This window comes from Vicia villosa, unplaced genomic scaffold (genome assembly GCF_029867415.1).
Source record: "Vicia villosa cultivar HV-30 ecotype Madison, WI unplaced genomic scaffold, Vvil1.0 ctg.000752F_1_1, whole genome shotgun sequence".
NCBI lineage: Eukaryota > Viridiplantae > Streptophyta > Magnoliopsida > Fabales > Fabaceae > Vicia > Vicia villosa.
In genome coordinates, this window is record NW_026705337.1 from 372,627 (window position 1) to 388,687 (window position 16,061).

General features: G+C 27.7%; 2 protein-coding genes across 2 annotated transcripts; both read right to left on the reverse strand.

Moving 5' to 3' along the window:
• Positions 1-1,165: 1,165 nt before the first annotated feature.
• LOC131630943 (GDP-L-galactose phosphorylase 1-like) lies at positions 1,166-7,050 on the reverse strand. The gene is made up of 5 exons (XM_058901684.1): positions 6,918-7,050; positions 6,636-6,821; positions 6,233-6,481; positions 2,663-2,792; positions 1,166-2,582 (listed from the first exon to the last, which is right to left on the reverse strand). Exons 2-4 carry the CDS (start codon positions 6,720-6,722, stop codon positions 2,790-2,792), a joined length of 339 nt encoding a protein of 112 aa, XP_058757667.1. The 5' UTR covers positions 6,723-6,821; positions 6,918-7,050; the 3' UTR covers positions 1,166-2,582; positions 2,663-2,789.
• Positions 7,024-10,076, reverse strand: LOC131630944 (glycogen synthase kinase-3 homolog MsK-1-like). The gene is made up of 6 exons (XM_058901685.1): positions 9,920-10,076; positions 9,003-9,168; positions 8,036-8,131; positions 7,497-7,556; positions 7,333-7,391; positions 7,024-7,160 (listed from the first exon to the last, which is right to left on the reverse strand). Exons 2-6 carry the CDS (start codon positions 9,117-9,119, stop codon positions 7,157-7,159), a joined length of 336 nt encoding a protein of 111 aa, XP_058757668.1. The 5' UTR covers positions 9,120-9,168; positions 9,920-10,076; the 3' UTR covers positions 7,024-7,156.
• Positions 10,077-16,061: the final 5,985 nt, after the last annotated feature.

Below are 16,061 nucleotides of genomic sequence, written 5' to 3' on the forward strand. Positions count from 1 at the left end.
AAATTCATTAATGTATTATCCGTGTTTAAAGTGACAAATGACTTAATACTTTTTAGTACTAGTTTTGAGTATTTAAATTATAAAAACTTTGAAAAATTTATTAATCCAAATTTGTGGAACCTAATACGTTTTGAAAATCTTATTTTTACTGTTTATAGTATATGTATAGTACACACCCGATAAGTAAGTTTTATCTACCTCAGATTTTCTTGCAGCAAACTTTACAGATTATTTCATAATATGAGATTATGATATTATGAAAAAATAATTAAGTATTTTGCAATTAATTACTCACAATAAAAAGTGAAAATAATAATTTTTATTAGGTTCGGTAAAATAAACTAGGCATAGAGCTTAAATTAAAACTAGAGACTTGCAATTTGGAAAGTTATAACTGACTGCATATATATAGTAAACATAGTATAGTAAGAAGAAAAGGGTAAAAAGTTTAAATAAGTTAAAACCGGTTTATAAATTTAAATTTAATTAACTGAATTATTTATAATATATGGTTCAGTTTATTAACCATTTAAATGGTTTAAGTATTTTTTTTTCAATGCAATTCAGTTTTTAAATTATTGTTTGGTATGGTAAATAATATATACTAAAAATTGAAGTTTGTTAGGATGTCAAAGAATTTTATAAATAAAAAGTCAATTTTATAAATTAAGAATTGTAGATAATGTTTACTAAAAATTGATGGAGAAGTTTCATATTATAGAATTGAAAAATATTTTTATAAACAAAAGGAAAACCTTGAAAAGGTGCCTTATTCTAGTTTCCTTCCATGATTGTCCAACTTTTATTTGGTCGGATATAGTTTAAACATTTTTTCACATGTGTCGAACATACAAACATTATAAGAAAATGACGGGAAAAAGAATCTGAGTCTAAAATTTCTTAATAAACATTTTGTTTTGTCCTTTGAAAAGGAATGGTGCTGGTATAAGATGTTCTTATTTTATGTTTGGAGTTAATAATAACTATAAGACCACCGTATGTAGTATAAATTCCAAGAGCATAAAAAACAAAATAAAATGTGTACTAAATTATTCTCTTAAAATTGTAACATATGGTATCACTCGGAAGATAATGCAATGAGTTAGAAGACCGGTGCTAAAGTTGGCTTATTCTTCATTTCTCAAATTAGGCAAGCAACCAAACCGAAAATAATGCAATGACTTACTAACACAAATTGAGATGGTAAGCAAAGTGATGATATAAATAAACAACTAACTAGGCACAAGGTAGGAAAAACAAAATAGAAGAAATCTTCTCAAACTCCCCTCTCCTCAATAAATTAGGCTACTGAACTCTTCTTTGTGGATGTTAGAGTTTTCAATCATTTTAAAATGATAATCTCGATCTCAAAATCAATTCATAGAGATTGATATTCATGTATATAAGATTTAAAAATAAACTTTACGAACTTGTCAATTAGAGAAAGAGAACGTTTCATTTTAAGCTATGTGAATTTCTATATACATATATATGCTATTAATAATTTTAATATCACTATAATACTCTAGGATGAATAATTTAAGTGTCACTTTTTTATATATAAGACAGTACGACTTTCAATTTTTGAGAAACTTAAATCATTCTATTTCTTGCATTATATTAACAAATGTAGTTCAATTCAGGTTGTTTGGCGCACGTTCTAATTACCAAAGTCATTATGGAAAACTACCCGACAGGTGTGAAGTGGCGGTGAAAAGACTTTTTGAATACACAAAAAATAAAGAAAAACAATTTCTCAACTAAATAGAAATACTAGCAAAGGTTGGGCATCCCAATCTTGTCTTATTATATGGTTGCATCCCAATCCCATATAATAAGACAAGATTGGGATGCACAACCTTTGCTAGTATTTCTATTTCGTTAAGAAATTGTTTTTCTTTATTTTTGGTGTATTTAAAAAGTCTTTTCATCGCCACTTTCATATCAGTTCATATAAAAACATCCAAACCTACTTATATAAGAAATTTCCAACCTAGAATAGTTAAATACAATACATTTTAACAATAAATGGAGGTCTAGTAATAATAATAATAATAAAAAGTAAATAGTCATATAATATTTAAAAACAAGCCATAGGAAAACAAATTAAGTTTCTTGGTTTGTTTCTGCCAAAAAATCAGAGGTACCGTAGCTCGGCTAACTAATTTCTGTTTGTTTTGTGTTTTTTTAGGTGAACGAGTTACATTCACACTCCGCTGCTCGACCTTTGGAGACTTATGCTTGGGAATGGAGCGGAAATAACAAGCTCTTAAGAAAAGAAAATCAAAGAGTGTGGTTTGTGTTTTAAAGAATGCATGAGGAAAACCTAAGCTAAGGGGGAAAGCTTGCTACCTAATGTTATCATACAAAGGGTGCAAATCTAAACTAAACTAACAACCTACGAGAAAAAGGGGAAGCATACAATAATATCACACAAACGAGCTTCGCTCGTAAAGCAAACAAAACCATCGGTACTGACCGAATGGTAGAAAAGCGAATTTACTCTCTGATTGTGAATGAGCAGCTCCTTTGAAAGCTACAAATGTAAGGATGTTCTAATATTCCGTACTCCATCCAGCAAGCTAAACAATAAAAATAAATTAGTTTGGAAGATAGCAATAATATAAGTAGTAAAATGAAATTTATAAGAAAGATGATATACACTAAAAATATTTTTCTCTCCTCCCACAGACCAGACTCCATAGGGCTTTGTTGTGACAAAGCCAAATTCCTTAGCCAGTCCATCCATTAAGGACCGGTTTCCAGAAAATGGGCTGACTGAATCCAAATCACTGCAAAGGAAATAGTAATAAATTTGTTTAGTCAAAAGCACTGAATATTAAATTTATTAATGTTGGAGAAAAAATATTACCTGTAAACCAAGACCCCAATGCCTGATTTTGCAATAATTGCTAGGTTACATAGTGTTGTATTCTCAGAGCTGTGACAATCATGACTGTAACAGAAAAAGGGTAAGAGGCAGATGAACAGCAGAGTGAAAAGTTAGGATTTCGCCATAGCCGATGGTGGTGGTAGAAAAACGATAGGGAATGAGATATGAAAGGCTGGAAGAAACAGTGATCTGAGTAACTGGGTAATGCCTCTTATTTATAGGGACCGTTCCACCCTATATTCACTTCACTTTGGATTTCTAATATCAAGACATCAATTACCATAAGTAAAATTTAAAAAACGAGTTTCAAAAAAAAAGTGAAAAGTAAAGAAGAGAGAAAATGGGCTGTTCAGATTGATCGAAACGTGGCACACAACTCTCTATCTACACTACTTTTAACTCCACGTGATACTTTCTACTCTTCATAACAGTCTCATGTTCTTATACTTCTTGTCTGCCACTTATTTTTGTCTTTATCAAACCAAGCTTACCACAATAATTTTTTATTTATTACTACCTCTGTTCCTTTATATAAGAGACAATTCACTTTTTAGATTCATTGAATAATTAATGTATCTAGTCAATATACATACCAGATACATTGATTATTCAATGAACCTAAAAAATGAAATGTCTCTTAAATATAGGAACGGAGGTAGTATAAGTTATATTGATATTTGCAAATACATGTCTTAAAAAATTATAATTATCATTGCATAAAAATTATAAACAAATTGATATATTAAAAATGTAATTATTCTTACCTAAAAAACATAGTAGATATTCTTACCTAAAAAATAATTTTTTTAGTAGTGATACTACCTCTTTGTTCTCTTTGTATGCGAAAATTCCTTTGCTTGTGGGGATATTACACAATGAGCTATTTTCAACAAGGGATAATTTACTCGTGCGGACTTTTATTCGGGTATCAATATTAGTTTATTATTCTAAAGAGAATATGCATTATCTATTCTTTTTAGTCGTATTTTCATGGATGAAACTAGTAGGATCTTAACGTGCACCAAAGTTTGGAGGCAGGTCTGATCTATCATTAGAATCTGATCTATCATTAGAAGCAAACAACTTTAGTGTAGTGGGCATTGAAACGTTTTATTGAAAATGACTAATAATTTTTTCTCACTGGCCACTACCATAGACTAGGTAAGGTTGGTATGGATAGGTTTTGTCAAACAAGAAAAAGAAAGGAAACATAATAAAAGCAATATGAATAATAAACAATATTGACGTCTTATATGGCGTCAAACTGTCAAGTAAAATAATACTACTATAGTCTTTTATGTAATAGATAAATTTTGTATTTTTAGGCTTAAAAATGCAGTGTCCGCGGGCTTAATCCGTCTTGTCCTTACTTTTTGCCGGAAGGGTCAATGTTTTAGGTCCGCTCCCTTAACAATGACTGATCCGTCCCGTTTTCTTACTTTTGTGAGAAGAGTTTAAACGGGACGGACATGCCAGTTTGCCACATAATAATTTATAAAAAAATTAATTTCCAAAAAATGCACGTTTTTAAATTTTTCATGTTCGAGAATTATTATAAATGTACAGAAAAATCTAACATACTATTTTTATTATTTAAAATGATAATAAATAAATATTCATTACCATTTTAAATAATTAAATGTTAAAATTTTTTTTAAGCTTTTCAAAATTTTCATTAAGTGTTAGCTTTTGAAAGGAAAGGAGAGGGAAAGGAGATGTAGTTTATCTCTTCAAGTAACGGGGAGCCCAAAACTTTAAGATTAAGATTAAGATGTGTGGGTAATATAATATATGCACTATAATAAATTAAAATAATAAGAAAAAAAGTTACATAATGAAATGTTAAGTTTATGGTCCAAAATTTACCACTAAATTTTGTGAGATTATAAAAAAATATTTATTATGAATGCAATTGATCAATTAGAGAGTAGCAATTATATCTACACTCAAAAACAAATGAGAGTATCTACTATGTTTTTTAGGTAAGAATAATTACATTTTTAATATATCAATTTGTTTATAATTTTTATGCAATGATAATTATAATTTTTTAAGACATGTATTTGCAAATATCAATATAATTTATAATAAATAAAAAATTATTGTGGTAAGCTTGGTTTGATAAAGACAAAAATAAGTGGCAGACAAGAAGTATAAGAACATGAGCCTGTTATGAAGAGGAAAAAGTAACATGTGTAGTTAAAAGTAGTGTAGATAGAGAGTTGTGTGCCACGTTTCGATCAATCTGAACAGCCCATTTTCTCTATTCTTTACTTTTCACTTTTTCTTTTTAAACTCGTTTTTTAAATTTTACTTATGGTAATTGATGTCTTTGATGTTAGAAATCCAAAGTGAAGTGAATATAGGGTGGAACGGTCCCTATAAATAAGAGGCATTACCCAATTACTCAGATCACCGTTTCTTCCAGCCTTTTATATCTCATTCCCTCTCGTTTTTCTACCACCACCATCGGCTATGGCGAAATCCCAACTTTTCACTCTGCTGTTCATCTGCCTCTTACCCTTTTTCTGTTACAGTCATGATTGTCACAGCTCTGAGAATACAACACTATGTAACCTAGTAACCATTACAAAATCAGGCCTTAGGGTCCTGGTTTACAGGTAATATTTTTTCTCCAACATTAATAAATTTAATATTCAGTGCTTTTGACTAAACAAATTTATTACTATTTCCTTTGCAGTGATTTGGATTCAGTCAACCCATTTTCTGGAAACCGGTCCTTAATGGATGGACTGGCTAAGGAATTTGGCTTTGTCACAACAAAGTCCTATGGAGTCTGGTCTGTGGGAGGAGAGGAAAATATTTTTAGTGTATATCATCTTTCTTATAAATTTCATTTTACTATTTATATTATTGCTACCTTCCAAACTAATTTATTTTTATTGTTTAGCTTGCTGGATGGAGTACGGAATATCAGAACATCCTTACATTTGTAGCTTTCAAAGGAGCTGCTCATTCACAATCAGAGAGTAAATTCCAATTGCTAAAGGCTTTTTTGGCAGGAACAAACCATGAAAGTTAATTTGTTTTCCTATGGCTTGTTTTTAAATATTATATGACTATTTACTTTTTATTTTTATTATTATTATTACTAGACCTCTATTTATAGTTAAAATGTATTGTATTTAACTATTCTAGGTTGGAAATTTCTTATATAAGTAGGTTTGGATGTTTTTATATGAACTGATATGAAAGTGTGTGTTGTGTTCAAGCATAATCAAATAGGTTTCACAACTATTTGTTAGAAATAGTGTTTAGAAATAAGCACTTATATGATAAGTGCTCACATGTAGGAACTTAGTTTGAGATTTTCTTTACCTGTGGTAAGAGAAACACTTGTGTTCCGCAGTCAGAAATCAGAACATTGTAAGGTATGTTGTTGTTTTGTAGGGAGATACAAGCATCTGAAACAACTTTCGATAAATCTTCAAGTGTGTCGCCGCCCTCGAAGACAAGACCTGGAACCGGATATTTCAACAATTCAGACATCTTCACTCCGCCGTTCAAAGTTGCAATTTTCTTAGTGGAAGCTTTCTCGATAGGAAAGGGCATAGCCAAATAATAAGCCTGCATATGTCGAACAAAAACACCGAATTCCAATTGGATTATTGACACAGAACAATGATAAGCAATGAAATTACCAACAAAGAGCATTAAGGTAGTAGTTATCTTGGGATATTCAAGACAGAAACGCGATAGGATAAGCTATAGTGTCCAGTACCTGGAAGTGAAGATGGTTAATAGTTGCAAATGCACCGAGGCTGTTGTAACCCAAACGAAAATATGGATTAGCGACTTCAGCTGCCATGTGAAGCGCAAGCAGTAAGCTCTCGTGATCAATCCTTTGAGGCAAACACTCGAAAATGCGGGGAATCAGCAAAACATGCCCATACTCAATAGGACTAACCTGTTATCATAAAAACAAACATCGTATAAAACATCTACTTTAGCTTTAATGAATCACATACAAGGATAAAATATGAACAAAGGCAAAGAATCTTACGTTGATGGCAACGAAACTTGGAGAATTCTCAAAATCAACCGGAGCATTTGGATGGAACTGGACTTCATCGTCTTCACTAGCTTCAAATTGAAACAGAACCTCCTCTTGTCCAACTTTAGTGAAGTTGAACTTGTTTCCGTCAAAAGGCTGAAGAACCTTATCGACTCTGAACTCGGTTGGTCTCTTCTTGAGGTGACGACCCTCGTTGAGTTGAGCAATGAAACCACACTCACCCGGAATCACCTATACCAAATTCACCACAAAACACATCAAAACTAAGCTCATATACCAACTTTTTCATCCTCAAAAAGCACAACACAGAGAACAAAGAATCCAAGTATATTCATGCATCTCCAAAAAGCACAACACAGAACAAAGAATCAAAGTATATTGATGCAATTCCTGGTTCTTATACCTCTTGTCTTGAAGAACCTTTTTAATAGCCACAGTTTCACCAGTTTCCAAGCACTTATCCTACAATTATACACGATATCAGAACTAAAGCCATGAAATGCTACTATGTTGAAGTGACAAAAGTAACACATGTCATGATTGAATCAACAGGATCCATGTTGATACCTGGAAGACAACTCCAAATGATACATGTCCTACAACACGCTCTGCCATATAGCTTATAGTCTGAAACATTAAGAAATATACAAAACTATTCAATGTAAAAATTCAACAAAATTGAGAAAGAATATCGACAAATAAGGATAAAAGGATAAAACCACACCATATGAAATTGTCACCCTATTCAATAGTATCTCATCATCACTTATTAACAATTAGTAAGATACTTGCCAATCACTAAACATAAGAAAAAAAACATGTTGGACAAGAGAAACCGCCAAACCGGTCATATGCTAGTCACTGTATATAGATTCTAATCAGCAGGAAGTTGAACAGGCATAATACCAAAATGTTTAAGATTTGTTTCGTTTTTTCAATACTTAACTTCAAGGAGAAATTCAGCTATTCCTAATTCAAAACCACAACTACTACTTTGGGGAGACATTTGCATACAAACAATAACATAAAGCTTATGAGATGGTGCAAGATTTGAATGATTTCGAACTGCACAAACCATTGATAGCTTCCAAATTAAGGGGGTATACCTGCTTTGGCTGACCATTTTTACCACCAATAGTAGTCACAATGATATGTCCAGTCTCGGTTCCATTGCCGCTGTCAACAGCGGTAGCTTCCATTTCCTCTAAAATCAGAATTGAGATGATTATGACCAAATAAATAAGGGTCCAAAGTGACATTGACGATGTTTCAGTAATCTAAAAGCTTGAAACAAAGACACGGAGAACTGTGGAGAATAATATACATAGTCAAGATTTTTTATAAAAAAGGAACCAAATTGTGACATCAAACCCTGTTCCTCTAAAATTTTAAGAAAAGTCAATAACAGACGACGCAATCGATATTAAACATGTCAAGCTATACTGGTGATTGATAACTCTACAAAGTAACACAGATAAGTGTCATAAATGAAACAAATGAAAAGCAAAAAAAAGGCCACCCGCAATTATGTTAAGAGATTTGGCACATATAGAGAAAAACAAATAACTTCCATTGAGCAACAGCACGTGAGTATGTGAAAAATAAAGCAAGTCTTTATCACAAAAAGACCCTTCAACACATTACAAGGTGTAGAACATGTAAACTACATAGTATAGGTTAGCATTTATCCAGTTGTCATTTGAAACAAAACGAATCCATTTGAACTATTTCAGAAACACAAATGTCAACTTTTCATTTTCATAGAAGATATAGAAAATTAAAATAGTCGAGAATAATCTCAAGTACCTATCAAGAGCTTCAACAAAAACTCTCAATTGAACCAATCTATCAATGGCAACTGTGTGCTTTGAAAGTCCATCTGGAAGCACCCATTCTGCAAATAATCTAGCTGACACAGGTTGATCAATATGCAGTAGCTGCAAGACATATTTCTTCGCGGCGGAAGAGACCTAACAGAATGAGCGCCATACCCTATCATCCCTAATTTAACATCAAACCAACACACACAAAACAAAACTAAGTGTGAAGAAACGAACAGAATGAGCGCCATACCCTATCATCCCTAATTTTCATATCATTCATTTCCTCTTGCAATATATCAACACCAATTTCACCATTACCACTGGCTTCTCTAAAACCCGAAGTTGGTGCCACGCCAACCGACGCCATCTCCACTGAAACCCTTTCGGTTGTAACCACTCAAATACCAATCAACTACCTGCCAGAATGAACAATTCCATCACACTCAAAAATGTTTCTTTATTAGAAAAATCAAAACCATATCAGCAACAAAACAAACCAACATGAATTAAAAACAATAAAAAAATACAAAAACCAATCTCAGCCAATAATAACTAAACAACCATTTCGCAATCAAAAATCAACCAATTCCATGTAAATACCACAAAATCCAACGGTAAACGCATCTTCGAAATGAAAAATGAAGAAAAACGAAAAAACCCTAAACAACTTTATGCATGAAACTCTTAATAAATGATCTCAAGAACAAGAATTTGGAAACAAAGCAACACTGCAGGTGAAAAAAATTAGTCACCTGCTTACCTATAACTATAAGTAAGCACTGAAAATACATACAAAGAAAGAACATAAGGTATTAGATCAATCCATCTCTAACTGCAGTCACTAAACAACAGCATAATAGGTAACTCTCTCACAAAAATCTTAATGACTTTCTAATGGGAATAACGAGTTCATAACCAGCCTTTCCAAATATTTCATTAATCCGCTTCCCTGTCACCTACATTTCAGCTTTGCAAACAGACATTCTCAACAAACCAGACATTCTCAACAAACAATATCTATTTGCAAACATGTTACGAGAATTATAAACGAGTTATACTCAAAATCAACATAAGTAAACTCATTGTGGAATTTCAACAAACACCTTGTTCACAAAAAGAAAACAAAAAGATCAAACTGAAAATAAGAAAATCAAAAGATGAATTTACCTAAATTGAAAGAGGGAATGAGTAATAGCGATTGCAAGAGTTCAGATCGTTGTGAAGAAGACTGGTCGTGGTGGAATGAGTAATAGCTTTGTCAACTCCAAATGTTTCATTTGTAATGATAAGGTTGAGTTGAAGTATGTAGGGTTTTTTGTTGTATCGTTTCAATTTGAAGTACTAGATTGTCCACCCGTGCTCCGCACGGATATATTAGAAATAAAACTACATTATTTTATAATAATTCATATTAAATTTTTTATTTGTATATAAAATTATTTTATAATCCATTTAGATTATGTTTGAAATTATACTTTTAATTTTTTAATGAGAAACAATAATGCAAAAAGTGTTTTATATTATTGTTTTTTTTAGATTATCAGAAGATCTATCATGATTTCATTTATATATTAAAATAAGTAAATTATTTTAAAACATTATGATTATAGAAATATTACTACTTGAAGTATAATAAGTTTAACATTTAATTTATAATTTAGATTAATTTTAGTACAAATGAATATAATTGTATCAATCATAGTGAAAAATATGTAGATATTAAAATTTTAAAAGCACAATTATGCAAATTGTAACAATCGTATAGTGAAAAATAAGTAGATATCAAAATTTCAAAAGCACAATTATGAAATTATGTTGTAGTAAATCATGTTATTCTATATAATACACAAATGGTTAAATATGCAATTATTGATTATATTTTATTAATTAGATCATATAGTATTAATTAAATATTTTTTTATTTATTAGCACTATTATTAATTTTATTTTATTAATTAGATCATATAACTTTTATTAAATAAATATTTTATTTATTAGCATTATTATTTATTAGCGTTATTATCAATTTTTAAACATTACAATTTCGAATACCAATTAATTGAAATAATAAAAAGAAAATTTGACGATTTTTCTTTGAAACAATAATCCAACTTTAAAAATTATTGTACTAACTTATTTTTTTTAATATAATACTAACTGACAATTTAAAATTTTGATGGGTGGATAATGTCACTAATATTCTAAAATGGAGTTTCGATTTTTTTTTATAATTAAAACTTGGAATTGATGAATAATCATAAATGGTGAGAAATGACTTTTAATTCTTTTAATAAGTCATTAATGGTTGAATATAAACTTAGATTCATAAATTATTATTGGTCACAATTAAAAAGAAATAAAAAATAAAACTTCATAACAATTAAAATAAAAATTAAATATTATTGATATGTACTAATTATATTGTAAGAATCTAGATTGTTAGAAACAATATGTTTAAAGAAATAAATTATTTTTTATAAAGAATAACAAATCAACTATTCCATGTAAATATTTTGAAGTTGAGATGAAGAAAATTAAACCAAAGACTAACAATTAAATATAAATCAAATATTATTTGGATGGTTATATTCGAAAGAAAATCATAAGTGGAAGAAGAAAATTAAACAAAAACAATCTAATTGGTAAGTTATATCTGGATGAAAGCATGTGTATTATATTTTTAGAAATTTGACAATCTAAATGATTGCAATAGTCTTATATTTCCATCTTCATTCTAAGGCTAAGGCTAGGGTTGGTTTTTATTTGTTGACGATAAAGTTTCAAATAGAAATATCAGAAATTAATTACAACAATAAACAACCTATATTAAAATAATAATGAGTATAAAATATGATTACAATAATAATTAAAATTTATATTCGAAAGAAAACATAAGTATTATTGTTCTAGAATTGTGAAGAAAGAGGAAGGAAATTAGACAAAAAAAAACAATACACAAAAACTAAACTAAAGCATATATTTAAATTCGTTCTAAGATTGTTATTTGTAGGAGCAGAAGTTGATTAGACTCTCATTTTTTCGTTTTAAAAGGAAAATTTCCTTATGAAATTTTATTACCGCATTTAAGAATCATTCAACAAAATGGAACGTTTCATATAATACATTAACGTTGGCAATATCAGTTATTGATTAAGAATATAATTGGGTTCAAAATCAAAGTATTGAAAATAAATATTCGACATTTAAGAATACCGTTCAACAAAATTTTAATTAATATTAAAAACAAATTAAACTATTCATCACTCTTAATTACATGGCAGCAAATAGTAATCAATATTATTCATATTCATTATTAATGTATTCATGAGGTTTAAATATATTGGTTAATTAAAAATATTTTAATTATTATTTGTAAATGAAGGTTAATAAAAATAAATTTCTAATTGATTTTAATAAAATATTTCTACATTAACTACTTCTTTTTTTTAATTATAAATTATTATATAAAGTTATTTATATTTATTTATATATTTTTAATGATTAATATATATATATATATATATATATATATATATATATATATATATATATATATATATATATATATAGAGGAGGGATCAAATTACACCCGAAGAGTTACACCACGAGTTACACTCGTTCAATAACTACATCTCGAATTAATATTTTTTAAATTCAACCGTTGGATTGAAACATAATATCATATAGATCATACCTATAAAGATTGAGCTTAATCTATAATGATTTACTATGTCATTGAATTGCATCAAAATTAACGTTATATGAAAGCTCATTTTGACGTTAATCGTTAGATATCTTGATCGTATAGTAAATCATTATAGATTAAGCTCAAACTTTATAGGTATGATCTATATGATATTATGTTTCAATCCAACGGTTGAATTTAAAAAATATTAATTCAAAATGTAGTTATTGAATGAGTGTAACTCGTGGTGTAACTCTTCGGGTGTAATTTGATCCCTCCTCATATATATATATATATATATATATATATATATATATATATATATATATATATATATATATATATATATATATATATATTTATATATATATATATATGTTAAAATTGTATTTAGATTTTTAAATTTTCTAATATACCTTAATAGGTAAATAATTATATTGCAATTTTTAAAAATATTATTTTTAATCGTGTTAGTTGAACATTATATTATTATTGTTATTATTTTCGATTATTTTTATTAGCTTAATATTATATTATAATTTTTTTAATAGTGATAGTTGATTATATTATTTTTTTAATAGTGTTAGTAGAATATTATATTATTATTATTATGATTATTATTATTATTATTATTATTATTTTCTATTATTATTATTAGCTAAATATTATATTATAATATAAAATTAAATATATGATTTTGTCACTAATTAACAATTTATATAAAAATATGAATAAAATTTTAAATACTTTAATTCTTACTTGATTTCTTTTATTTTAAGTTTTTGGTGAGTAGTAATTATTAATATATTACTTTTTTGTTTTTTTACTTTTTATATTATCACAATTGTAGTATATTAGTTATAATTTAATTGATTACTAACATGAATTTTATAAAACAATTTTTTATTTTTTGAATTAAAATAAAAAGAATGAAGAGTTGTATTCTTTATTTTTAATTTATAAGTGAATAGGAATAGGAGTATGTATAGCATTATTATCGTGAGTTTTATTTTTTTAATTTATAATTGAAATTGGTAATTAGTATATTTAGTGCTTTTTTTCAAAGTTAATATGAAGATGACATGTCAGCATTTGATTACTATGAAGATGACATGTCAACATTAGGGTTAGGTTTGCGTTCAAGGTTGTCATCATGACAACCTTGAATTTATATTAAGTATATTTGAGAAATTATTTTTAATTTTGTTTAAGTTGAATCACTATAAGCTTTTAATTTTTGACACATAATCACCATTAGCTTAATGGTTAATAGTATTATTAATAACTATAATTTATAATTTATTTCCTAAATAAATTTAAATGAGTATTATTCAACCATATTTAATATAATTATTTTAATTTATAAAATTAATTTATTATTTAAACCGAAATATATTAAATAATATAATATTTTAATATACTATTAATTCACGTTAATATATATATATTAATTTACGTTAATATATATAGTTGATAGGATTCATAGTTGTTATTGGTTGACAGTGCAAAAATAATTGACAATGTCAGTGCACCATCCATTTTCTCATATATATATATATATATATATATATATATATATATATATATATATATATATATATATATATATATATATATATATATATATATATATATATATATATATATATATTAGAATTTGTAACCAAAATATATTTAATTTTTTAATTGATACCCACAAAATTTTTTTAAAAAGGGTGTCAGTGCACCATCCTATTTCAAAAAAAAAAAAATAGTAGGCACAATATAGAATGGCCAAACATGATTATTGAGGTAACATGGCCAAACTTTAAAAAAATTGATTATTATAAAAAAATCTTCAATACCCATTCTCAAAATTTTTAATACATTTTATTAATTTTATTTTTCAAATTTTTTATACTTTTTATTTCAATAAAAAATTAAGATGAAAATTTAAAATAACACAATTCACATTAAAACATTAATTAATATAATAATATTAAATAATTAACCATTAAATATAATGATTAATTTAAAAAAAATTAGACAAAAATTATTTATTTTAAGAAAATAACTAAGTTTGCAGCAAAATCCGCAGGAAAATTTACTGCGGAATTACCTGCGGATTTTGTATAATAATTTGGTTTTATCAAAATAGATATCCGCAGCAAAATTCGCAGGAAATTTACTGCGGATTTTGTATTATAGTTTCGTTTTATGTTTGAAATATATAAGCCGCAGCAAAATCCGCAGGCATTCCTGCGGAATTTTCTGCCAATTCTTGGTCCACAGGAATATTTATTTTACTTAAGAATGTCCCAGAAAAATCCGCAGGTAATACGCGTATTTCTAGTAGTGAATAAAATACTTATGTGTCAATCTCCTCATTTATCTTTTTTCCCCTCATCAAATATCTACCATTTGCAAATAAATTAATGTGACAGTTCTTCTTTAATCTCTACAAACTCATTATAAAATTATTACTTTCCAGATATCTTCCATGTTCACTCATGTTAAACCCTGTAAGTTATTTTAATTATATATGTTCATAATTTTAATTTATTTTTCTTTTTACATTTGTTTATTTCAACTGAATTTTAGATGAATGTTCTAAATTTAATTTAAATGTAAAATTTTAATTTCTTAACATCCATGTACTTTTGATTGAATAAACCAATCTAAAAGACATAAAAGAAATATATTCTTACTTCTTAATTCTTAATTTTATTCATCCCTCTTATTTCTTTTAACATAAACTATTTTTATTATTAAATTTTTACAATTTGTATACAGAAAAAACTATTTATGTGCAATTTAATAAATTGTTTTACCAACTTTATTATTTTTTCTTCAATCAATTCGCACTTCAATCTTTTTATTTTAATAAAACGTTTCACTATTAGCTAAGGCATATGAGTAATTTTTTACGAGTTTAGCAAAAACCATTTGCTATATTTGAGATAGGTTCTATTTAGTGAGCAATTTATTGCCGTTTGACTCGATTTTAGCCCCTCCTTTGTAATTGAGTTTTTGAACTTTTGTTCCCATTCAATATAACTTGGTTACCAAAAAAAAAGTAATCTTTAATTATTATTTGATTTGAATTTGAATTTAAGAATTTTAAATGCATAATTTTATTCTTTAATCAAAAAATTTCAAAAAATATTTTAAATTGTGATTTTTTTTCTATTTATTATTATTATATATAATATTTGTTTCCATCCAAATAATAATCTTAAATTACAATAACATTGATGATCTAATAATTTTTTATTGGGTTAATACTACTTTACCCCCTGCCATATAGGCGAGATTCGGTTTACCCCCCTCTAAAAAAAAATTATTGGACAAACCTTGCAAAATAAAGATTCCATCAAATTTGACCCTGATCAATTTTTTTGACCAAGATTCTTAGAAACTTGCCTACATGGCATTTTTGGTAGTGCTGACTGTACAGCACACTGCGAATTTGACAATACCTGCGGATTTACCTACGAATTTGACAATACCTGCGGATTTACCTACGGATTTGACAATACCTGCGGATTTACATACGGATTTACTTGCGGATTTACCTACGAATTTAAAATTACCTACGAATTTACCTTTAAAAAGACATGCGGATTTACCTGCGAATTTGCCAAT